Raw genomic sequence first — 26091 nt, forward strand, 5'->3', positions numbered from 1 at the left:
ATATCTTTCAAGAATTTTATTATCATTATCACTCTGCTGCTGAAATTGAACTCAAGAGTCACAACTGCAGCAAATTTTGCTTTGAGGCTAGTTAATGGAGAGAGAAAAGCTGATTGTCTTTCTAACTTTTTGAAGGGGCTCGATTTCATCAGAAACAAAAGAAAGAAGGAATAATATTTTAGCCGGGGGACAAAGATTATTTTTCTAAGTGTTAGATAGTGAGAAAGAATATTTTAGTCATAAAGGAGAGATTATTAACTTTTATGAGTTAGAAAGATCCATATTCACAATTGCCATAAAATAGGAAAATTGTGAAGGTCTTTCTTGCCAGTGAATAGAAAGTAATAAACTCTCCACTGGTAAAACAGTCATTTTATTCTACAAATGCATTTTAAATGAATAGCTATAGAAACAGAATGAGCTTCGATTTAAATAGGAAGTTCCAACCACTTATAAGTGTCAATAGCAGTAGCTTAAACTTTTGAGATAATGTTTCCTTTCCCCTTCTCAATATTTAATATACAAGCTTGATCATTTCTATTTTGAAAGTTGCATAAAAATGATTGGGGCCCATTATATTCAAGAATATGATTTCTGGGTTTGATTTAGCATATTATATCTCCTTAACTATCATGATTTATAAAGTGTGGTTTATAGATTAGTGTAATACATGAACCTGATATATTCAAGGGAGAAGTAGACGGGCAATTTGATGTAAAATTTTGCAAGCCAAAACAGTTCCATTAGTAAAGCTTTTGTTTTGTTCCATTTAGAATATTATCAAGAGCTTGGTACTTCTTTTGTTTGTCTAGCTCCATTCCACTGCTTTAACAATGTCTTATTACAAAGGAAACCTACATGCCTACTTCTTTCTCTTCCTAAGGCACTGAAACTATGAAGATAGTGCAGGATATCTCACTATTTTGGAAAGAAAATCTATGAAATACTCTTGATAGACTACCTAAATTGAAGACATGGCCATGATTTGTGAAATGTTTGCATATTTTTACAATATAATGTACTCTAAAGCATTAATGCTTGGCATTCAACAGTGAATGATGCCTCTAATCACTCCTTCATAAAAGGATACACTAGCAGGTGCTACTGCTGGTTTCATCACTGTGCAATTGATTTGTTATTCTCTTTTCATCAGTTGATTGCAAAACAATACCTGCAGTAAAATTCAAATTCTATCAAATAATAACAAAGAAATTGAAGGATAACCTAACATATCACATAGACTATATAACTTGGAAAGGAACTTAAATATCATTGGTTGGACTTAACAATTTACTAAGCTATATGCAAAATGCATCTCATTCCTTTGCTTCCTACCTATACTTTTTGTGTGTTGTGTTGAGCTGAAACAGCTTCTCAAATAATCAAGAAATGTCTATATTCCCTAAGCAATTCTGCATTCTTATGGCAGGCAATATTATTCATTTATGGGTCCAGAGAAGCATTTATAACTCTCACTGTTATTTAAGCATTAAATAAATCAATGTTCTGTGGAATGTATTCATGCTTATGAACCAGAAGCTGTGCTTGGCAACTACATCATTCATAGATGGATCCATTTAAGTTGCTCCATGGTGTGCTGTTTCAAAGTAACATATTCCTTATTCCTTCATTAATGCTTAATTAAAATATAACATTCATCTCTGTTGATCTGCCATTTCCTGGCTGGTTCAAGAGCTACAAATAGGAGAAAAGAGAAAAAATGACCCCTTTAAAAATGTTATTGTTTCAATGCCCTTGATCAAACTTCCTTCTTTATCTCTTTTGTCCATCTTTTTCTGTTTTTTCCACAATGCCCAGGTGGCTGGCTTTGGAGAAAATGTTCACTCAGCCTTCCTGAAAGCAATGCTCTCTGCAGGATTTAAGTTGCCACGGAAGGGAATTCTTCTTGGCGTCCAGGTGAGCTGCTGCAGTTTTGAGTGTAGAGCAAAGACATGTCATTGTAAAAGAGAGAGGTCAATCTATTTCTGGTACTTGTTGTTTCTGTGTCCTGTTGCATCATCAAAATTTTTAATTGATGCAAAAACAATTTTTAAAATATGCTTTGCCATGAAATATTCCTGACTGTTATTTTTATATTTACTGTGTAACGTTTTTGAGCAAAGAACTATTTTCATCAAATTCTGAGAAGTATACAATTCAAATGCTATGTACCAATCTAAGGATGGTGCAGGAACGGATTTCGGCAAACTTCTTAAAATATGGAACATTTAGAAGAACTTCCTTGAATGTTCTAAGTGCTTAGGTTCAGAGGGCCCACAGTTCAGAGTTGGTCCTTAGAATGTTCTAAGGGCCCACAGTTCAGAGAATAGAGTATACTGTATGCTTATAATATCCTTGTTAACTTAAAGTGGAAAAGGGGGGGACCTTAATCTCTGTGAAAAATCCTGTATTTGCTCCAGCAAAGGGAAGATGTATTAGACTTATTAACTAGTATTTCAATTATTTCATACAATAAGAGTTAATAGGTTTCCTCCTACATTGTGTAGCTGTAATTGTTCATTCAAATGGAAGTCTTTTCTGTCCAGACAAATCCAAATCCTATTTGTTTTAGCATACTAAATAGTCTGGTGTTACACAGCGGATGCCAACAATTTGTGTTATTAAGAGCAATAGCTCTCCTGAATATTCCCACAGATCATGTCATCTTATCTGAGACTATTTTGACATACCCAGATACTTGAATGAAACCTGAGAATACTCATTTTGCAAAATAAAAGTAATCCTCAATCTCCCTCCTCCCCCCACCTTACAAGTCTGCCCACCCCTTTCTTCCTGCAATGCTTCTTCACTGCCTCAGGGTAATTACAAGCTGCAGAAGATACAGAAGAAGGGTGATGCATTAATAAATCTCCTCAAGGCCTCTGTGTCTGTTTTCCAAATGATCAGTCACTGGATCTGAGATTGGAAAATGCTAGGGGTCTCATAAAAACAATTGATGGCCTTTTACAATCCTCCTGCTGTGCTCGTAATAAGCTTATACCCCGCATAAAGTCAATAAGAAAATAATTAAAAATAATACTGACTTCCCAATCTTGAATGATTATTGTAGACAGCAAGAAAGGATATGAGAATTAGGCCCCCAACTTTTAGCAACAGGAAACTGACCTGAGAGAAGAGCAAAAACAAGCAAACAAAAGGGTCAAATGCCTTCTCAAGTATGTCTATAAGGTAACAGTTCTAGTACAATAAGTAAATCCTTTCCATTTATTTACTTCTCCCAGAAACAGGTGACTGAAGGCCTAGAAAACTGGGTTCAACTAGCCAATCATTAATAAAAATGCCTGTGCATGTTACCTTATAACTTTAAACAGGTTTAAAAGTCATTCCCACCCCTGAGAGAATAAGCTCAGGAAGTTTGCTTGGCAATTAATTCATCCTTTAAATGAATTATATTGTCACCCAACCTTGATACGATCGGATATTTCTCTCAAGCAAAATAGTTCATTATGTTAGTCCCTGCTGTTCACTTTGGGGTCATTCAATATTTTACAAATGGGCTAGAAGCAATTCTTATCACTATAAGCTCTGTTGCTCCAGCTGTTGAGTTCTGCCACCTATTCCAGTATGCTCCACAGAGCAGATGCTACTGCCCAAATAATAGTGGTCTATCAGTCATTATGAAGGTGCTATGCTTGACCTGTTGATAGAGGATGCCCAGTCAAATTGCTTGCCCTTTTGGCTAATCCCCTAGTGATGATTAATGAGCATTGCATCTACTCTGCATGATGAAACTATAGGTCTGTCTAGAAATGTCCTAAGGTCATGGGAAGTAGAAATAAGTGTCAGGATGTGAAATCAACTATATTATTAACTTGCTTTTTTAGTTTTTCTTCATTTAACTGCTTGTTAAATGAGGATGCCTCAAGAAAATAAAAGTGAATCCAATTTTAAAGCAGATGAAATTTGATTTTTCTTAAAAAAGCAGACGCTCAAGCATATTTTAGAATAAAAATGGATAGATCAGAAAAACTAATGGTAGATGATATAACTTGTCAGATAGAATTCTGCTAATAATGAATATAAAATGAACCAAAGAATTCGGATTGCTTAAGTTTAATATCCGCAAATAGACTGAACAGAATCCATTAGAATTAGGCAGTTAGTAAATTTTAATAAATAAATAGGAATAATAATAATAATAATAATAATAATAATAATAATAATAATAATAGTAATGACTTTTATGGATGACAAGTAACAAATGGGAATGACTGAAGTAGGAATGATAGATGCAGGTTGGGTAAATTGGTTTTGCAATACCATTAGCCCTTACTGTGATTACTTTCATTATAGTGGACAATGGAATATCCTTTCCACTTGACTTTCTTATGGTGAGGAATATTTGGTTTTTCTTCAAATATTTTTGAATATATCTAAAAGCACAATAATTAGGAATATAGGCCAGGTCTTGGAGGTCCCCTTTTATACTTTACACAAAAGCAAGGTGAGCCCAAGATTTGCCGGGAGCAGAAATGGAGACAAGTTTTGCTTTATTGCATCAAATATGAAGTGACATAATAGTATATGGGAGAGAAGAGAGTATATTAAAGTATGTGTTCTGAAGTTCATATTTACAACAAATATACATTAATGCTCTGCCCTAATTTTCTGTAAGTATTATTAGCCAAAAGGGCAAGCAATTTGACTCAATTTAATTGAAGAATGGGAAGATATTCCCATTCAGGTTCCAATAGCAATAGCACTTAGACCTACAGTATATACTGCTCCATAGTGCTTTACAGCATTCTCTGGGCAATTTATAATGTCAGCATATTGCCCCCAACAATCTGGGCCCACATTTTATTGACCTTGGAAGGATGGAAGGTTAAGTAACCTTGAGTCCCATCAGGATCAAACTCCAGGCTGTGGGCAAAGTTTGCCTGCAATTCTCCATTCTAACCATTATGCCACCTTTATGTCCTTGAGTTTAGATCAGGGATCCCCAAACTTTTCAGCTCATCAACTCCTTTATGAAGTTTCAGATTGTTCATTGACCCTCCAAACTTTTATTATATGAAAATAATTTAATATTTAAATTTTATTGTTAATGTTATTTTAACTAACAGTACTACAAATAACAATGATAACAATCCTTGGATAATCCCATTGATCCTTGGGGGTCCATATTGACTACTTTGGAGAACCCTGGTTTAGATAAAGGAAGGTGAGGAAAACCTGACATTTAAGAAAAACATACTAGTTGACTAGTTGTTTTATTGTCTTTCTTAAATAGAATATTTAGTAAGGTTTATTGAAGACATGCAGCAGTAGTATCCCTGTGGTAAAATGTTACATGTTAACAACATACAGGAAATGCCTTATCTTTAAACCTTGACTAACTAGGGTCTGTTCCTGAATCACTTGATATATATAGAATGTAAATACTGGAAGAGACTTTTAAGATTATCTAGTAAAATCTTCTGCCCAATGCTGGACAGTATATGGTTGAATGTCTGGATGGTTGTTGTCAGTTATATTCTTTGTTAGGCAAACTAGGTATGATATATTGCTGCAGGAACTAAATATGAGCTTGCTGCTTCTGGGCATAGTACATGGGGATATGCTCTGAACAGATTTTATAATGCATGCATCAGAATTTTTTAAAAAACACTAAAGTCTGAGGCATATTGAGAAGAGGCATAGGGATGAGGTTCCAAATAAGTTATTTTAAAAAGACATCTCTAACTTGTAAAGAGACTGAATTTGTGGTGCAGGATGAAGGGGTTAGGTTAGGCCACCTTCCCATCAATGAGCTGGCCTCTACTACAAGCTGCAGCCTTTGCAGCTGGTTTTAAAAAAAGAAATATGAGGCTGAAGGAAATGCAGCCATGAATCACTCCATTAACTAGACTCTTCAATCCTTGAGAAAAAAATCTAAATGATTTCAGGACAAAATATAATTGGAAGTGCACAAAGATGAGTTTGTTGATTAATCTGCACAGATATTTGATATATATATAAATTTGCTTGATTTCATATTCAATTTACAGCTAAAGTCTTAATAAGTGCAGTAAGAAAAGCTTATACTGCTTTTAGTACTAACTGAACTGGCATAGTTCCATAAAAACCAGAATCAGCTGAGGAGCCTCTATTCATAGGATAATTATACTGTGTATGAAAAGGAAGTTGAAGGAAATGAGAATGTTCATTTTAAAATAGAACCCCAGTAGTTTGCAGTTCTAAGCCAAGTTACAACTCACTTTTTAGAAGTGAATGATTTCTACTTCAGATACTGTCAATCAGTCTTGACATCTAGGACAGCTTTGATGACTGCTGTAATCTCTCTCTCTCTCTCTCTCTCTCTCTCTCTCTCTCTCTCTCTCTCTCTCTCTCTCTCTCTCTCTCTCTCAGAATCTCTTTTATAAGCATTCAATAATGTTTGGTAAAAGTTTATCTGTCAGGTATGCTTCCTTCAAAATCCAGGAAAGAAAGACCCAAACTCCATATTTTATAGAGATTAGTACTTTTACTGAATATGAAATGATCACAACCCAGGTAAAGCTGGAAGTGAGCAAAACGCATGAAATAGCATCTAGATAGCATCCCCCCCCCCGTGTTCATCATCCATCATCCAATCCAAAGGTCTTTCAAAGGTCAGGTGGAATCTCCTCTGCCAACGTCATCCATCAGGAATTTGTGACGGTTGGTCTAACGCCTCCTTTGGAGAATAAGTTTCGTTTCTTGGAAAGACACCTCCTGCGCTCTTCCCTCCCCTTGCCCCCCTGACTAGTTCCCCCCCTCCATTTCTTATGGCAGCTGAAGCAGTGAAAGCTGAGGCTGACATTCGGCCCCTCTGCAGAAGGGAAGCGTCATGGCGCTCCCATGTGACACCTCTCCTGCGCGAGCTGCACTGGCTCCCGGTGGTCTTCCGGGTGCGCTTCAAGGTTTTGGTTACCACCTTTAAAGCGCTCCATGGCTTAGGACCTGGTTATCTACGGGACCGCCTACTACCACCAATAGCCTCCCACCGGCCAGTACGCTCTCATAGAGAGGGACTCCTCCGGGTGCCGTCAGCCAAACAATGTCGGCTGGCGACCCCTAGGGGGAGAGCCTTCTCTGTGGGGGCACCTACCGTCTGGAATGAGCTCCCCCCAGAGATACGGAGAATCCCGGATCTGCGCACCTTCCGCCGCGCTGTGAAGACTCTTTTATTCCATCAAGCAGGCTTGGCCTAATTTCCTCCCTCTTTTAATATATAAATTTTAAATCTGTTCTTAAATTATTGGGGTGTTTTAATTTGTCTGGGCCAAAATGATTTAATTTGATTTTAACTGGTTTTTTAAATTTTTGTATTTATGTATTTTATTGCTTGGCTGTTCACCGCCCTGAGTCCTTCGGGAGTAGGGCGGTATACAAATCAAATAAAACTAAAACTAAACTAAACTAGTCCTAGATAGAAGGAAAAAAGAGAAAGAGGAAACAAAATATATACAAGAATTAAGGTTTATCTGGATATTTTGTATAGAATTGTTGTACTTTCTTTGGAGCCCGGACATCCCGTTTATTTACCCATTCAGCTTGAGACAAAGGAAAATGTTTCCAGGCCACTAGATATTGCACTTTACCATGGTGTTTCCTAGAGTCTAAGATTTCTTTAACTTCAAAATGTTGCTCCCCCTCTATGAATATGGGAACTGGAGGGGAGCTTTGGTTAGCTCTTAGCGGAGATGAGTGTTCAGGTTTTAGCAAGCTAACATGGAATACAGGGTGTATACGTCTCAGCGTTTTTGGCAACTCTAATTCCACTGTTACTGGATTAATCAATCTGATTACACGAAATAGACCCACAAAGCTTGGGACCAAGCTTTTTCGATTTTTGGGTAGTTTGTAAGTACTTAGTAGAGGGGAAGACTTTATCACCCACTTTATAGACATGTGTTGGGGACCTTTTTTTATCGGCTTGTGCCTTATGGGCTCGGTGTGCCTCATCTAACGCTTTTCGAGTTACTGCCCAAGTGCTCTTTAATTGTTCAATCCAGTCCATCAAAGAAGGGTTTTGGGGATCATCTTGCAGTAGTTCGGGGATTGGTACGAAATCTTGGCCCGATGCAACCTTAAATGGAGTGAAACCGGTACTACTGTGTATGGAATTATTATATGCCACTTCTGCAAATGGTAATAAGTCTACCCAATTGTCTTGTTGGTAGTTTACGTAACATCTTAGGTATTGTTCTAAAACCCCATTGGTTCTTTCACAAGCCCCATTTGTTTGGGGGTGGTGACTGGAACTTAGCCCTTGGGCGGAGCCTATCAATTTCAAAAACTCCTTCCAGAAGTCGGAAGTAAACTGTACACCTCTGTCCGAGATTATTCTTTTTGGAGCTCCATGTAGTCGGTAAATCTGACGAATAAACAGTTTTGCAAGGGTTTTTGCTGAAGGGATCTTTGAGCAAGGGATGAAATGTACTTGTTTGGAAAACAAATCCGTCAACACCCAAATGACAGTACACCCTTCACTCTCTGGCAGGTCTACAATAAAATCCATAGATATTTCCTTCCACGGGGCATTCGGTCTAGCCACATTTTGAAGTAATCCAGGTGGCTTCCCTGGAGGTCTTTTAGCCGAGGCGCACACTGGACAACTAGCGACATATGCCTGTATATCCTTCTTGAGTGCAGGCCACCAAAATTGTCTCTTAACCAAATGTAGCATTTTGACAAATGCAAAGTGTCCCGCTGCCTTGGAATCATGGGCATATTGCAATACTGTTTCTCTTAACTTGGCCGGAACATACAATTTTACCCCAATCCAAGCTAGTCCATCACGGAGTGTACATTCATTTGAGTGGTTTTTAAACCACTCATCAGTTTCCAGAGCTTCTCGCAATTTTTAAAGTAAGTCTCCCGTGAGTTCTGGTTCGACTTTTGCCTGTGCTCTGGTAGTTACTGGTACTGCCAATTGAGTCGAGGGGATAATAGGCTGAACCACCTCCTTTTTGATGCTGTTGTACTGAGGCAGTCTGGAAAGTACGTCTGCCCTGAAGTTCTTTCCACCAGGAAGGTAACGTAGAGTGAAATTGAAACGATTGAAATGTTGGGCCCAACGAGCTTGCTTTGGGGACAATTTACGTGGTGTCTTTAATGCCTCTAAATTTTTGTGATCAGTCCAAACTTCAAAAGGGTGTTTCGCTCCTTCTAGAAATTGTCTCCAGGTTAACAGGGCCCATCTCACTGCAAAAGCTTCCTTGTCCCATATGGCCCATCTCCTTTCCGTTTCTGCGAGTTTCCGGGACGTGTAGGCACAAGGTTGTAGTTCCCCCTTTTCATTCTTTTGCAATCCCACAGCTACGTTGCTGGCATCAGCTTGTACTACAAAAGGCTGTTCCATGTCTGGGTGTTTGAGTACTGGTTCAGCCACAAACAGCCGTTTCAATTTTTCGAAAGCGGCTTGACAGTCCATAGTCCATTCCAGTGGTTTCGTGGGTCTGGGCTTTACTTCACCTTTTGTTTTTAGAAGGTCAGTAATTGGCAGTGCAATTTTTGCAAACGAGGGGATAAATTGTCTATAAAAATTGGCAAACCCCAGAAAACTCTGTAACTGTTTGCGAGTGCGTGGTGCAGCCCATTCCAATACTGCACGAACCTTCTCAGGGTCCATTTCTATTCCATCATGCGATATGCGATACCCAAGATAGTCGATCTTGTCTTGGTAGAATTCACATTTAGAAAGTTTGGCATATAGTTCCGCAGCCCTGAGTTTTTTCAGGACAGTTCGCACCAATTTGACATGGTGGGCCATGTTCTCAGAGTAGATAAGAATGTCATCCAAGTAGACTAGCACCCCCTTATACAGGTGCTCATGCAATACTTCGTTGATCAATTGCATGAATACAGCAGGAGCTCCCTGTAACCCAAAAGGGAGTACTCTGAACTGGAAACATCCCAGTGGGCAATTAAATGCTGTTTTCCATTCATCCCCCTCTTTAATTCTCACTCGGTAGTACGCTTCTCTTAAATCAAGTTTGGTGAATATCTTTCCCTTCCCTAAATGGGCTAACATGTCCTTCATGAGTGGGAGGGGGTAAACATTTTCCATGCAAATAGCGTTTATGTTTCTATAGTCGACCACCAAACGAAAGGAGCCATCTTTCTTTTCGCGGAACATCACTGGCGCCGCCACCTTGGGTTTGGCTCGTTCGATGAATCCCCGTTCTAGATTCTTATCAATAAAGCTTCGCAATTCCCCTAATTCTCGAGGGGTCATGGGGTAGATTTTTGGTTTGGGAAGCTTCACCCCGGGGAGTATTTCAATAGTGCAGTCGGTAGTCCGGTGGGGAGGCAGCGTGTCTGAGGCCCTTTCGCTAAAAACTTCCCTGAGGTCTCAATACTCTTTTGGAATTTTCTCCTGCCCCTCAATATAGTCTAATGCTACTTCCACCCTTTCTGGTTGTATCTCATCCTTCACGGGTAAATTTTCCTTCTCTGGGATCGGTTTTGCCGTGCGGATGCGCAAGACCCCGGTCTTCCAATTTACCCGTGGGTTCCATTTTCGAAGCCAGGGCAGTCCAAGTATAAGGGGTCTTTCCATCCCACAATAAATCTGAGATTCTCTACATGGTCTCCCAACTGCAATTCCAGGGGTTCGGTCATAAAACTAGCTGGGCCCCCTCCTGCAATCGATCCATCTAACTGACAGAACGCAATGGGTCTTTTTAGCGTTTTTAGTCTTAGTCCCATTTCCTCCACCACTTGGGGGCTAATTATGCATCTGGTGCACCCCGAGTCCAACAAAGCTAACATTTTGGCATGGGTTCCTGTAGATGGAACCCTTACTTCTATGGGGATTAGTAGGGGTTCTTCCGTATGACTCACCCGATCGTCGGTGTCGGAGTTGGAGTCCGTCTCGCTGTCGTCATCGTTGGTCAGAGTTCTCAACTCACCCTGGTTTCGGGGAGCGAACTCAATGACTTCTCCTTTCAGGGCGGTGCCGCAGGTCTTGGCGGGTATTTTGTCGCCTTTCTTGGGGCCGGGGCCGGCAACTTTTGGCACTGGTTTGGAGAAGCATTCGGCAGCTCGGTGTCCCTCCTTCCCACATTTGAAGCAGGTGAAGGGCTTTGATTTGGGTTTGAATTCTGCTCTCCCCCCCGTCATCTTGGGTGCTCCCTTACAGTGGAAGGATGATGACTGATCCCCCGTACGCCCTCCTCGGAGTTGGCTTTGGGTCAACTCGATTTCCACGTCCTCAGCTACTATGTACCATCTCTGCAAGTCTTCGGGGACCCCCATACTTCTGCAGTCTCGATATATCTCTTCATTCAGCCCATCTTTAAAACTCTCCAATAGAGCCATTTCTGACCATCCTGTCATATAGGGTGCCAGCTCGCGAAACTCTTGGATATACTCTGCCACAGGTCTCCGGCCCTGCTGGATTCCCTTCATCCTGAGTCTCGCCTTGCGTTCAGCTAAGTGGTCTTCAAACCGCCTTCTAAGGGCCCACATGAACTGGTTGTAATTTGTCAATAAGGGGGAGTTGTTATTGTGGAGGACCATCATCCATTCAGCTGCTAATCCCTCTAGGGAGTTCGTGACACATCTCACTCGGGCGGCATCTGATACGTAGTCTTCCCCCCAGTCCCGCATGTGGTTCCACACTTGGGTCAGGAAAAACCCCAAGGTTTTCGGATTCCCATCATATTTCCCAGGTAGGGGGGGAATTTTTGGCTTTTTGCGTCTGCGGGGGGGGGGGATGCAAGGCTGGGGGTCCCTGGCCGGCTGCATCCCTCCCTTGAGCAGCAGAAGCCTGGGATGTTCTTTCCTCAGCTTCTTCTTCTCTCCCACAGGCTATTTCTTCTGGCTCCCCCCTGGGGTCTTCTCCTCCCTTCTCCTCAGGAAACCCAAAAGACTCCCGGCTCTCCCGGCTTTTCCTGCTCTCTTCCACATCACGAATAAGCTGCAAGGCTTGTTCCATCATGAGGCGTTCCTTCTGTTCCTGCATCCATACTGCCTCTTTCTTACAGGGTCTGGAGCTGGTCACTCCCCAGGGGGTCTCCCCCCAGTCTGGCAATCTCCCAACTCCTTTCAACCATCTGGCTTCCTCCGGCTCTAATCGGAGTTTTTCCAACCATTCTGCACTTTCTCTCTCCGCTTGGAGGGTAGCAGCCGCGGAACTCGCTGCTCCCATCTGGTCTTCGTCACTGCCTCATCTGACATAATTCCAGTCTCTCAGGGTTTTTTTTTTTTTCCTGGATAACTGGAGTGACTTCCAGCTTAATGTCAGGTATGCTTCCTTCAAAATCCAGGAAAGAAAGACCCAAACTCCATATTTTATAGAGATTAGTACTTTTACTGAATATGAAATGATCACAACCCAGGTAAAGCTGGAAGTGAGCAAAACGCGCGAAATAGCATCTAGATAGCATCCCCCGCCCCCCTGTGTTCATCATCCATCATCCAATCCAAAGGTCTCCCAAGGGTCAGGTGGAATCTCCTCTGCCAACGTCATCCATCAGGAATTTGTGATGGTTGGTCTAACGCCTCCTTTGGAGAATAAGTTTCATTTCTTGGAAAGACACCTCCTGCGCTCTTCCCTCCCCTCGCCCCCCTGACTAATTCCCCCCCTCCGTTTCTTATGGCAGCTGAAGCAGTGAAAGCGGAGGCTAACATTATCATTCTATTATGAAAGTCCAGACCAGAAGGCAGAGCGATTCCAAAGTTGAGAAGCTGCCAACTCTGTCAAGTTAGATATTTATATTTTCCTCTTAATTTAGAGAGCAGAAATGTCTTCTCAAGAAATGACCCTTGAAACTACAATTGGCTCATTTTCCTTTACAAATTCCTTGCTATATTTGTTAGGTTTCTCAGTGTAAACCTGTACCAAGAAAAGCAAAATCAGATACCCTCACTCTTTGATAAAACTCAGGCAGCAGAGAAATGCTTTTAATTTGAAAGTCAGCATCTGCTGCCTTTGATCTGAATGAAGATCTGAACCATAGTAGAAAGGTCTTGCTAAACAACATAATTAATTCACAATAAAAAATAATCTGGATGATGAGGATGACAACAATAATAATAATAATAAATGACAACTTTGTATTTCTACTTAAACTGACAGCCATCATTATTACAGAGGAGATCCTAGGTGCCTTCTAGCTCTAACCCTTTCTGTTTGCACCACTGCATTCTCATTTTTTCACCAGCCATTTTCCACACCAGTTTACTTCTGTTCCCTTCACCAGACAGTGCAAATAACAACAGTTAACAGAAGTGGCCTCTTGGGAAAATTGGAGTTAATAGGTACATAAAGTAGGGCAGGATGTACAGAGACTGTCTTATGTGATAAGACATCAGAACGGTACATGGTTATGAACATTTCTATGCTAAAAAGAGGCTGTATAGGCTGTCCTTCTAGCATAAACAGTAATTTTTTGTTACTAACCTGCATATTCCTGTTATACAGCTTGCTTCATTTGGTATTTCCAGAACAGAATAGGATAGGATAGGATAGGATAGGATAGGATGGGATGGGATGGGATGGGACGGGACGGGACGGGACGGGACGGGACGGGACGGGACGGGACGGGACGGGACGGGACAGGACAGGACAGGACAGGACAGGACAGGACAGGACAGGACAGGAACGGAAGAGGAACAGGAACAGAAGTCTGTGTCTGTCTTGTTTGGTTGCAGAGCCAAACCAGACAGTTACAGAGGTGCAGATGACAGACTCAATAATTCCTCTGTAGAACTGAATCAGCAGCTCCTTGGGCAGTTTGAGTTTTCTGAGTTGGCGCAGAAAGATCATTCTTTGTTGTGCTTTTTGATGACGTTTTTGATGTTAGCTGTCCATTTTAAGTTGAGATATGATGGAACCTAGAAACTTGAAGATCTCTACTGTTGATACTGTAATGTCTAGTATTGTAAGAGGTGGGAGTATAGGAGGGTTTCTCCTAAAATCTACCACCATTTCTACGGTTTTGAGTGTTGATCCTGGTGACCACCAGTTAAGAATGAGACAGCAGTGTTCTGCAATTGCCAAAAAAAGATTGTGAGAATTGAGAATATTACTCAATACTATGCTAGTGAGGCCACATTTGGAATACTGTGTCGAAAAAAGATGCTGAGTCCCTAAAAAGAAGGCAGAGAAGAGCTACAAAGATGATTAGTGGTCTGGAAGCTAAGCTGTACAATGAATGGCTAAGGGAACTAGATTTGTTTAATCTAACAAAGAGAAGGCTTAGGGAAGTCGTGATAGCTGTCTTCCAATACTTAAAGGGCTGTCACAGGGAAGAAGGGATGGATTTATTCTCCATAGCACCTGACGGCAGGACAAGGAGCAATGGGTGGGAGCTCAACAAGGGAAATACATCCTGGAATTAAGGAGAAATTTCCTGACAGAACAATTAGTCAATGGAATGGCTTGCATCCCAGAGTCGGGAGTACTTCATCACACAAGGTTTTCAAGAAAAGATTGGACATTTATTTGTCTGAGATTTTATACGGATTCTTGTCTTGGGCAAGGAGTTGGACTAGAAGACCTCCAAGGTCCCTTCCAACCCTATGATTCTATGATTCATGTAACCCTAGTATCATGCACTAGTTAGCAGCCTAATGCTAACTTTGCATCAGCCGAAATTTCAGAACATTCTTTTAAGGTAGTCTGATGTAGGGCACATTGCAGCAGTCTAATATATAGAGAATGATTTATTATTTTAGGCTCCGTCAGCTCAGAAATTCGCATAACTGCCTTACTGCAGATGGATAAATATTCTCCTTGCCACTGAAGATCTAGAAATAGTAGGAGTGAAGAATCTCTATGGAACTGTGGACTTGCTCCTATAAAGAGAATACAATCCTGATTAACATAGGCTGAATTTTACATCTGAAACTTGCTTGTCTGTCTGGATATAATTTTTTCACTTTTATCAAGCCCACCAAGCTAGTTTCCCTGGAGCTACATACAGTATATGACAAGGAGCTGTAAAATAGGAAGTCATTGGTTTACTGGTGCATTTAACTCCAAAGCCTTGAATTACTCCTTCCAGTGGTTTTATATAATTATTAAACAGAACATGTACAAGATGAGATCTTGGTGGAAAGACAGACTCATGGGATAAGCGTCAAATAATAGACATTTCTCAGCACTTTCTTTCCACACCCTAATAGAAGGAATTGTGACATAACAGTGCTCTCCAAACCCCATTTCCCTAGTGGTGCAGATGGATACTGTACAGGTAGTCCTCAACTTACAACAGTTCATTTAGTGACCATTCAAAGTTACAACTGCACTCAAAAAAAGTGACTTATAACTGTTTTTGACACTTACGATGGTGGCACCATGCCCATAATCACATTATCAAATCCAGACACTTGGCAACTGACTCATATTTATGATAGTTGCAGTGTCCGGGGATCATATGATCACCTTTTGTGACCTTCTGACAAGGAAAGTCAATGGGGAAGCCAGATTCAATTAACAACCATGTTACTAACTTAAGAACTGTAGTGATTCACTTAACAACTATGGCAAGAAAGGTTGTAAAATGGGGCAAAACTCACTTAACAAATGTCTCACTTAGCAACATAAATTTAGGCCTCAATTGTAGTTGTAAGTCAATGACTTACAACTTGTAATAGATATCAACAGCTCCCAAGAAAACCAAGAAAACTAGCAGTGCAGCACACCCCATCAGCAGTGTCTGCTGTCCACCAAGTTGATCAACACAATCTTAGTCCCTCAATCTGGCTAAAAGCCAATCTGGAACCAGAAGGTATAGCTAATCAAAAAATGCCTTGCATAATGTGTCTTAAAGGCCATAACCTCCCCTATCACTTTGGTTATAAATGGTCCATCTGAAGTCAGCTGATGATTTTTTAACTCTTCTCAATCAGATGGTATGTTTTAATAACTGACTTATCATTGCTTCTTTAAATAGACCTTCCATGAATAGAATAGAATAGAATAGAATAGAATAGAATAGAATAGAATAGAATAGAATAGAATAGAATAGAATAGAATAGAACAGAACAGAACAGAACAGAACAGAACAGAACAGAACAGGAGTGTATAAAGTATAGTTCATTTTTAGCCACTTTACACTCTAACTTTTAAAAAAGTAAGTTTCTAGACATTACTATAAAGGAGAGAGACCTATACTTTTGTCAGTTTCTACTAACTATTTCAAATTAAATTTGAGCTTTCACATGATATAGTCTCTATTCTTGCCCTTCTGCCCCTTTTTTCTCTCCTCTTCTTCCTTTCCTCAAGTTCCACGGGTCAATTGGTGCTGGACCAAATAAAGAATTATGAACTTTCCTGAACAAGTGACCAAGCAATGTTCTGTTGTCTAATAATCCATACTCCTTAGTTATAAGGCTCTGAAAGGCATAGTGTTATGTTAAGATGCTGGGGACCCAGCATATTGGTGAGACATGGACTTCAATTGCAGACAATACTTTTGTACCTTATTAACCTAAAATAACTTTCCACTACAGCAAAGCTCATGCATTGTATATCTTTCTATGACATTCACTTTTAAGAAAAGGCAGATGTCAAAGACTAACACAGAGTTTCACTATGTATCCTGTGGTAAAAGCAGAGATTTCCTGTATATTGTGGATGATCCTCACTGCAAACATTGTGGAAAAAAATGTTCTGCTTAGCTGATTCTTGTTTTTCTTTCAGCATTCCTTCCGTCCAAAATTTCTTTATGAAGCAGAGCAGCTGCATAGTCAAGGTTTTAAGGTAGGTTATTTGTTGTATGAGAACTCAGGAAAGGCTATACTTCTTAGCTAAGGGCTCATCCAAAATGATTTTGCTTTGCTCCCTCATCTCTTCATGTAAAACTCAATGAGTATAGGTGAAATACACAGTAGAATTTGGAAACTTTGGGTAACAATAAAGTACACGGGCAAGTGAGAATGAACAAATTTTGGGGTTATTCTGTGAACAGCTTCAAACCAGGGGTGAAATCCAGCAGGTTCCAACAGGTTCTGGAGAACTGGTAGCAGAAATTTTGAGTAGTTCGGAGAACTGACAAATACCACCACTGGCTGGCCCCAGAGTGGGATGGGAATGGACATTTTGCAGTATCCTTCCCCTGCCACACCCACGAAGCCATGCCCACAGAACCAGTAGTAAAAAAATTTGGATTTCACCACTACTTCTTTCCTGAATTTGGTGATATCCAAATCTCCCCACTCATATCACATGGGCTAAACATGTTTCTTCTACAGCAGATGTTCCACATGTGTTTAGAAACATGCAAACTGTAACTAGAGAAAGGAAAAGCTGTTCTGTGTGGGAAAGCATAGGAAATATTATCAATTTTCTGGAACTTCAGGTCTTATTATCTGTACATATCATGATTTCATTATTATTAAGAGCAAGAAAAACTATATTGACTAGACTGAAAAATTAGCCCTTCTGCCATTTATTTTTGTAAGCAATAATAGAGCGCTGTGAACATTGAAGTACCCAGTGGCTAAGTCTTTTTCTGACACCAATCAATACTTCCTTTTCACCTTTAAATAAGAGTCTGTTGTATCAGCTATTATACTGCCAGCTGCAAAGGCTGAAACGACATGTGACAAAGTTACTTCCAAGCTGTTTTGTAAAACACAAAATCCTGATTTGGCTCTTCAAAGTCCACTTGTTCAGTGCTGACATATAGATCTTGGTTCCACAGGCATAAGGGACAATACACTATCTATTCCTCATCTTTAGATTATATTTTTTTTACCCTATAAATGGAATTACATGAGCTTTCTGATCACCTCTGAGTTAAACTGATATCCACCTAGGAATAAAAACTATATAATAGTATAAAAGTTTCTCACCCCACTGTCAATCCTTCACCTGAATCTGTTGCCTGTTTCAGCTCACAAGTTGGTTGTGTTTTGTTTCCCATCCTGTTAAGCAAAGTGATCAGCTTTCCAATCCACCTCTTTCAGAAAGTCAACTGCTGGTGGGAATCCATCCAACAATCATAACAGTGATGCAAGAATACAGTCTGGGAGGATGGCAAGTTTTGACAAGTGGCTCTTTCCAAACCAGGGATCTCCACTGAATCCCTGCAAGCCTGTTCATGGATTTCTGGAGGTTTAGATCTTTAAAAAATCAATCTCCTGCTTGGGGAGAATAGAATAGATTTATTTTTTTTTTTGCTGCTTTTTTCAAACTCACTCTCTTAGGTGGCAATAAGAAATAAATGATGCACTATCCTGAAGTGGCCAATAAACTGAGGCTGACCCTCCTCTCAAGGGATCACCAGACTGGCTGTCAATAGCATGGACAGTGAATGAAGTGCTTCAACTTGGCCATGCCATTAAAGTGCCACTGTTATCCTCTTAAGAGAATAGCACCATCACAGCTAAGGTGGTGCCAGAGTTGCCAGATGTTGCCAGAGACATGTGAGAAAAGGTCCACAAATATTTTTTTAGCATTTAAGCTGCACAGCTTAAACATGTAAGCAGCACAGATGAGAAGTGGGGACAAATACAGTAGTCATTCCCCACTTCATCACCCTCTTTTTGTAGACAGCAGCTTTCTGAGTGGAAAATGTCCATCCATGTCACCCTTGGTACAAGGAGGAATGTGGCAAATGGCAGACCCATCAGTTTGTTCCTTACTTTACTCTCTCACCTGAAGAGTCTATGGGATTTAAAACTTCTTGACAACAGCTGTAGGTACCCAGATTCTTTCTCTCTTATTGGATGGTCCTATTAGAGAAGATACAGCATGGATACAGATAGCTTTTATCACTTGGCATCCTGCCAGATCCTGGAACAAAAACTATTCATGAAGTCTTCCAGTAAGCTCTGCCCAACAGCATGAAAGGCTTTCTGCTTATACATTTCTACTATTCTGCTAGTGTGTACCTGTTAAACTTGTAGCTGAACCTTTTAGGGGATAGCTGACTTTTCATATTGTTTTAGCACCAAACCATATGAATAGCCAAAACACACGTAATATGTAGAACTGTCTATTTCATATGTAGCAAGGAATCAATAGGCAGTTTTAAAAGTTTCGGGACCTTTGGATAGGAGAAGATTCATCTTTCTGTATAAACATTTCCAAGTAGGAGAACAGCAATCTTCTAAAACAGGGGTCCCCAACCCCCAGTCCATGGACTGGCACCGATCCACAGCATGCCAGAAACTGGGCCATGCAAACAAGCAAATACCCATCTGCAGGATGCAGGCAGCACACGCCTTCTCTGGTCTGCAAAAAAACCTCTCTTCTCAGAACTGGTCCCTGGTGCCCAAAAGGTTGGGGGCTGCTGTTCTAAAAGATAGTAATTCAATGATGGCATCCTTTTATAATATCCAAATGTCAGATTTCCAATAGTAGAAGTAATAAAACAATACTTTGTTACTAAATCAGTAAAAAAGGAATTCTTAATCATTGCTGAACCTTAGTACTATGGATTTTTTCTGGTTTATTATTATTCTCTTACCTTGTCATCCAGTTTCTAACTGGAGGAAAGATAAATTATGTTAAATGGGTGTGGTCTATGACATCCCAAACCATATTACAATGTCTCTTTTTAAAAAGGCAGCAACTGATTCATACCTACTCAGGCTGTTGTCATTAAAACTCAACAGGAAGCTTGTCATTGATTTTCAGTTGCTCAATCTCCTACACTACCACTGATTGTTAAAGAAACCTTTTTTTTTAATCATTACACAGCATATACACACTCATGCATGTATGTACATAAATCTCTTTCTGCAGCTTTATGCTACACCAGCAACTTCAGCATGGCTCAATAGTAATGACATACCTGCTTCTCCAGTTGCCTGGCCTTCGAAGGAGAACTCGGAATCCACACTTCCTCCAGTCAGACAGTAAGAGATCCAACAAACTGGTAATATTCACAGTTGGGCAAAACTTTCATTAGAACCAGCAGTGAGAGAAAATGACTTGTAAACTTTTGACTTTTTTTAGAAAACTTCATCAGAGAAATGGGGTCAATATAACTTGGTTTGTATTATCTGAGCTGTCTACACCTGCTTAGTATTAAATAGTAACTATTGAGCATTCTGAAATATTATTACCAATTATTATCTTCCTTAGTAAACTTAGGTGGATTTCAGACTCTTAAGAGCATGGAACTCTGAATCCAGTTAACTCTGCAGAAGCCACAACTTTTCCCCTTCCCTGCCATTCTGATGGATCTATCATCCCAGATTAGTTTAAATTAAGCTGCTGTTGTGCCTGTAATGGTTACAGCTAAGGCACAATTCTTATGGAGCTGAATATGGCTTAATGAGTTTGACACGTCTCTACTTTAACCCACTGCTGTGCTTATATCTCACACTGTTTGCTTTTAAATTAGAACATCTTGAGTTGGACTGTAAGCAGTCAGTTTCAAGGTGCTTTAATGCCTTTGAGTCTAGCTTTAGAGTTGAAAAAAATTACCAACTGAATACAAAGACCTGTATTGATGGAATTCTAAAAAATGCATTTGATTTACTGGTGATAGCTTTATTTGAGCTCTTAATCTCATATATGCTTCCTTTCAGGCTCATAAAGGATGGGAGCATAGACTTGGTAATTAACCTTCCCAACAACAACACCAAGTTTGTACAGGATAATTACCTAATCCGTAGGGCAGCAGTTGATGGTGGAATCTCTCTCCTCACTAATTTACAGGTATTTCTCATAGTCCCATCGAATCAGTTATTGCATCCTATTGAGTAACCCCAACTTGAAAGCCTTAATCAATGTCTGGCAGCAAATTATTTTTAAATGTGGCCAAATCTCATTGATTTAGGATAGGGTTGTTCCCCTTCCCCCCTCCTTCCTCCTCCTCCTCTTCCTCTTCCTTCTCCTCCTCTTCTACTTTTCTTCTTCTGTATTGTATTTCACATTAGTTTTAAAACCATTTTTATTTAATAGAGAACAGAGTGCTGATTTTCAGAAAACTCATATCCATAAGAGCTAATACACGGCATAGAGATTGAAATCTGATCCAGAGATTTCTGCTGCATGTCTCTGCTGGATAGCCTTAGGCAAAATCTTCTCTTCCCCAAGCCTTATTCCTTAGCTGCAATACAGACCTAATGATAGCAGCCTATTTAATAGAATTGCTGATATAATTAGAACAAGAGAATGTATGTGAAGGCACACAATAGCAGCAGGGGAGCAAAGTCATTGCTCTCTTCCCCTTTCTTCATTCCTATGTTCCTGCTGTCTGTGAGAGCACTTTACCTCTCTATCCCTTCAGTGTTTGTCCTCTAGGCAGTGCACAGCTCATCAGCATTTCAGAGAGAAAAAGAAACAGAAGAACATTCCTTCCTCTCCTCTCCCTGCATCCTGCCAGTGTCACTTTCTCTATCACTACTTAGAAAAGGAAAGGACAACATGGGCACTTCCACACGTGTCACACTTTGGTGACACTTTTCACACTCAAATCTCCCCAAGCAATTTGAAATGGGCTGCCAATCCTTTTCACCTCCCTTTTCTTGAATCCTATCAGCTTCAGCGCTTTTTTCAGCTAACCAAAAAGAACATGCAAAAAAACCAAACCAAACTATAATGCAATTGGTGTTTTGCTTAAACAAAGCAATTAAACAATGCCCTCCACTCATCACAGAAAAATGAAGTAAATTGCTAGCTGTGCACATTATTTGCAAATGAACCTGAATGTTTTGATGGGATGAAGCTGTTTTATTACTCAGCCATAATTCTATTATAGATTCTATTAAAAATTAGGAAGTTAGCATGATGTGTCATTGGTATTGCAACCAGGCTCTTAATACAGTACAGTACTTTCAATTTTGATTGTAGGCTGCAATGATGGCAGATGGATCAATATGTTAAAAACAAAATATTGTACACATTTTAGACTCTAGTAACTAGAACCACACCAGTATGCTAGAATAATACAAACCTTCTCAAACCTTCTGGCCTGATTTTACATGTCTCCTTGTTTTTTGACCAAAAGAAGGAGAAAATATAACTCTTCAATTTTACTCCAGGAGGCCTGCAAGAATTATGAAAACTTGCTGAGTGGACAGAAAAGATAACTCTGATACCAGCTGCAAAGATCTAAAAAACTGCTAGATGGCAGCATAAAGATAAAAGAAAACGAATGTTGAACTGCCATCTAGTGGTCACTTGTCCTTTTGGTGACTAACATGATAGGCATGGAGAATGCAGGAATAAATATTTCTCCAATGGGGAAATAGGCTATTCAAGGACAGAAATAGGTAAAAGAAATTATTCAGTTCATCTGTATTGAAAAAAAAAGTTTATTTGAGTTCCACTAAGCCCATTGGCTGAATTCATCTTATGCTCATCTGCTGAACTCAGCTGATATTGAAGATCTCTTTACATGCTTCGAACTAGCACAGAATCCTTAGGTAGCAAAGACCTAATGTGTTTCTTTTTTGTGGAAGGAAGGGGCAAAGGGGTTGGGAATTCCACACACGCACACAAAAACTTACATACATGCATGCATGCATACATACATACATACATACATACCCATATACCTATTACACAAAACCGTTTCTGGGTAAGCAACAGCATGCAAAATTCAGAAAAGGAAAATTAGTAAAAAGAAACTGAAGAAATTAAGGGTATGTGATAAGAAAATGAAAACAGAAAACAAACTAGTTTTCACAATACCACTTATATGTTTCCATATCTCTTCTTTCCTTGAAAAACATTTTGTTTCTTATCCATCTCATAGTTTAACTTGACCCAGAGAAAACAAAGTGTACAAACAAAAATGTAATTTATATGTTTATTTGAAATGTAACAAGAAATTATAGAGAAAGAGAAAGAAAAACAACCAACTATGAACACTTTTCTTTATGAATTAAATCACAGACAAACTTTGAATACTTTTTTTTAAGGACCAAGTTTGGACAGAAGATTTTAATTGACTTTTGAAATATTTACTTATTTATTTAGACTTATAGCCCCTTTTCTCCAGCACTTCATGGAGGTATACATAGCTCCATGTCATTCAGTTTTTCTCCACAAAAATTCTGTGAGGTCAGAAAGAAAGTGACTGTCCCAATGAGCTTTCATGGTTGAAAGCAGAATTAGATCAGGATTTCCCTTGATCTAATCCAGTATCTTAACCACTGCAGAACATGGACTCTCACCTCTTATCATGTAGTAGGAAAAGAAAATTTTATGCCCATCACTTCAGCATAACAGTAAACATAATTACTCTTCAGAATTACTATCCCCTTTTTGCTTTTGGTCACAGGCTAGATTCTGGAATTTCAGGTTACACACTATTGACCTATATAGAAGCGTGAGCCATAGTTTAATGTAATGGTATGCAGGAATGATCTTAGGAAAGAAGGAGTCACAGCCAATGGTATGCGGGAATGATCTTAGGAGACAAGGAAAGAGCCACAGCCAAGGCAATGGTTGGATAAGAGACAGATTAGCCCACAAAAGGAATACAGACATGGGAAACATCTCAGAAGGGACCCTCCCAAGTTTCTTGAGCTATAAAGGCAACAGGGGGAGAAATATATTTTCAGACTTTCAGGATTCTATTGATGTAACCTCAAAATAAGGTAGAATTAGTTCATCTGGTTGTGTTTCATGTCTAGACTATCTAGCAAGGCTGACATTAAGATAGAATTGATACAGTATATAGCAAATTCTCAATAACTGCTTTATCTTATATATTTTATTTTTATTATATATGTGTTTTCCATTTTGTGTTCAATTTGAACCTTTCGGGGTGGGGGGAGATAGACTGGGTCTTTTGTTTGCTTGATTTAACCCAAATTAAGTCTCTCAGTTCTTAGCAGGTGGCATCTCTGGCTCACTGGATCTGAGCTTAGAATTTAAGCAGAATCTTAAGTAGAATCTACCAGGAGAGCAGGCTAGAGAAGGAATAGATGGGGCAGCATAACCATCTCAGAAAACAGTAATGGGAAATCACTTTCATACTGTGCCAGGAAGAACTACCCTGTTTCCCCCAAAATAAGACATCCCCTGATAATAAGCCCAATCGGGCTTTTGAGCGCATGGCAATAAGACCAAGCACTTATTTCAGGGTTCAAAAAAATATAAGACAGGGTCTTATTTTCGGGGAAACACGGTATATAGAAATCACTAAGCATTCAGCTAAGCTCAAAGGAGACTGTATTTAAACCTTTCAAATGTGTTAGTTGTAATAAATGTAGCAAATCAGTCCTTCCTCCTTTCACACCCCTCCCCCCTCCCAGTCCTCAGCCATAATTATTGTATAAATTGAACATGGAAAGAATTATCTTTTGCATCAGCCATACAATAGATTCTTTTAATGGAAAAATCTGCTGAAAATAATTTATAAATGACACTTAGATGGAATTTGCTTAATTCTCATTAATTTGTTTTGTTAAACATTTGTACTCCTCATGGATTTTATGGTTTTAGGTAGCAAAACTCTTCACTGAAGCTCTCCATTATTCCGGAAAACTAGACTGTAAAAGCCTGTTCCACTATAGATGGTTGAATAGCAGCACTGCAGCATAGAAGAAACCGTCTCCCAGCAATGAAGAAATTCCATTCCTGAATGAGATTTTTTTTTTATTCTGTAAATCCTAATTTCAATTAATATCCAAAATTTTATCTTCTTTGGAGCTTTATGCAAGCAGTTTTCCCAAACTGGATTTGTACTGCCAATATGATAGCAACCATCAACATCACCTCTAGCCATCGGTAGATTAAGGTTGCCACATCCAGGTGATAAGAATTGAGATGACTGTTACCTTACAACAAAGAACTACAAAAACCTCTAATTTTTGCTGTATGGGTAATTTGGAATTTTGCAATTTAGCTATGGCAACTCAGAATAAAACATGATTACTCCAACATATTTCAGAAATAAAAAGGTTCTGTTCTTGACCTTTATTCCTCTATGGGATGATTTAATTCCAAAGTATCTTGAAGTTTGGTTAAGCATGTGAAAAAAATAAAATCAGTAGCTGTTGTAATAGTTTTAATATTCTAAATTGTTAAGTATTCTAGAACAGCCTGATCTGTTTTGAGGATTTAAATAGATTTATATCTTGCCTATTCTTCAAGAATTCAAGACAACTTGCAGAGGGATTTCCCATGGTTTTATGTCCAGAGCAATAATCCTTTGCGGTAAGTTGTGTTGAAAGAGCTTGATAGGTCCCAAACACTCAGAAAGCTTCTATGACTCCCTGGTCCCAATCCTATATGTTAACCAATAGTCTACACTTGCTTCCTCACCATGTATGACAAAATATCATATAATAGACTTATCACATGTCATACCACAGTCAGTAACTTGGTTTTTTAAAAATAAAAGTTTATGATGGTAGAATTCTGGAGTAAAGCTCGTTATAGTGATCTTACGAGACCCGGCCACAAATTGGAGTGTATGTGTTTTAACGTTTTAACGTTTTAATGTCTTCTTTTAACTTTTTTATGGGATATTGTTGCATTGTTTTATTCTCTGTTGTAAGCTACCCAGAGTCCCTTGGGAGTTAGGCGGCATAGAAATGCGACAAAATAAATAAATAAACAAATAAAGCACAGAACACAGAATATAGGGCTGGAAGGGATCTCAGAAGTATTCTAGTCCTACTCCCTGCTCAAGACAAGAGAATTTATTCCATTCCAGTCAAATGGTTGTCCAGTCTATTCTTGAAAACCTCTAGGGATGGAACAACTCCAGGAAGCAAGTTATTCCATTGATTGTTTTCACTCTCAGGAAATTTATCCTTAGCTTTAGGTTGGATCTCTCTTTGATGATCTTCCACCCATTACTTCTTATCCTGCCCTCTGGTGCATTGGAGAGTAAGTCAGTCTCCTCTTCTCTGTTATAGTCCCTCAAGTACTGGAAGACAGTTATCATGTGTCTCTGTCCCCCCCATCCCGTCCTGTCCCTCCCCCCCCCGTCTCCCGGTCAAACCTTCTCTTTGTAGGCTAGACATATTTAGCTCTCTCAACTATTCATCATACCATTTAGTCTGCAGACAATTTATCATCTTTGTTGTTCTTCTCTGCACATTTCCTAGAGTCTCAGCAATATTTTTTTTGTATTAGGGTGACTAAAACTGGATGCAATAGTCCAAGTGTGATTTCATGATATAAAATGGTATTATCACTTCTTGTGATTTAGATGCTGCCACTCTCTTGAT

General features: G+C 39.5%; 1 protein-coding gene across 1 annotated transcript in view; it reads left to right on the forward strand.

Moving 5' to 3' along the window:
* The window catches only part of CPS1 (carbamoyl-phosphate synthase 1), a 176711-nt gene extending 151899 nt beyond the window's left edge, over positions 1-24812 (forward strand). Inside the window, exons 34-38 of the mRNA XM_034432365.3 lie at positions 1819-1917; positions 16643-16702; positions 19694-19806; positions 20485-20614; positions 24356-24812. Of these exons, the coding sequence (XP_034288256.2) occupies positions 1819-1917; positions 16643-16702; positions 19694-19806; positions 20485-20614; positions 24356-24454 (501 nt within the window). The 3' untranslated portion in view covers positions 24455-24812. The remainder of the gene's footprint in view (positions 1-1818; positions 1918-16642; positions 16703-19693; positions 19807-20484; positions 20615-24355) is intronic.
* The last annotated feature ends 1279 nt before the right edge of the window (positions 24813-26091 follow it).

The sequence above is a fragment of the Pantherophis guttatus genome, chromosome 1 (genome assembly GCF_059756535.1).
Source record: "Pantherophis guttatus breed Tessera chromosome 1, ASM5975653v1, whole genome shotgun sequence".
Lineage (NCBI taxonomy): Eukaryota > Metazoa > Chordata > Lepidosauria > Squamata > Colubridae > Pantherophis > Pantherophis guttatus.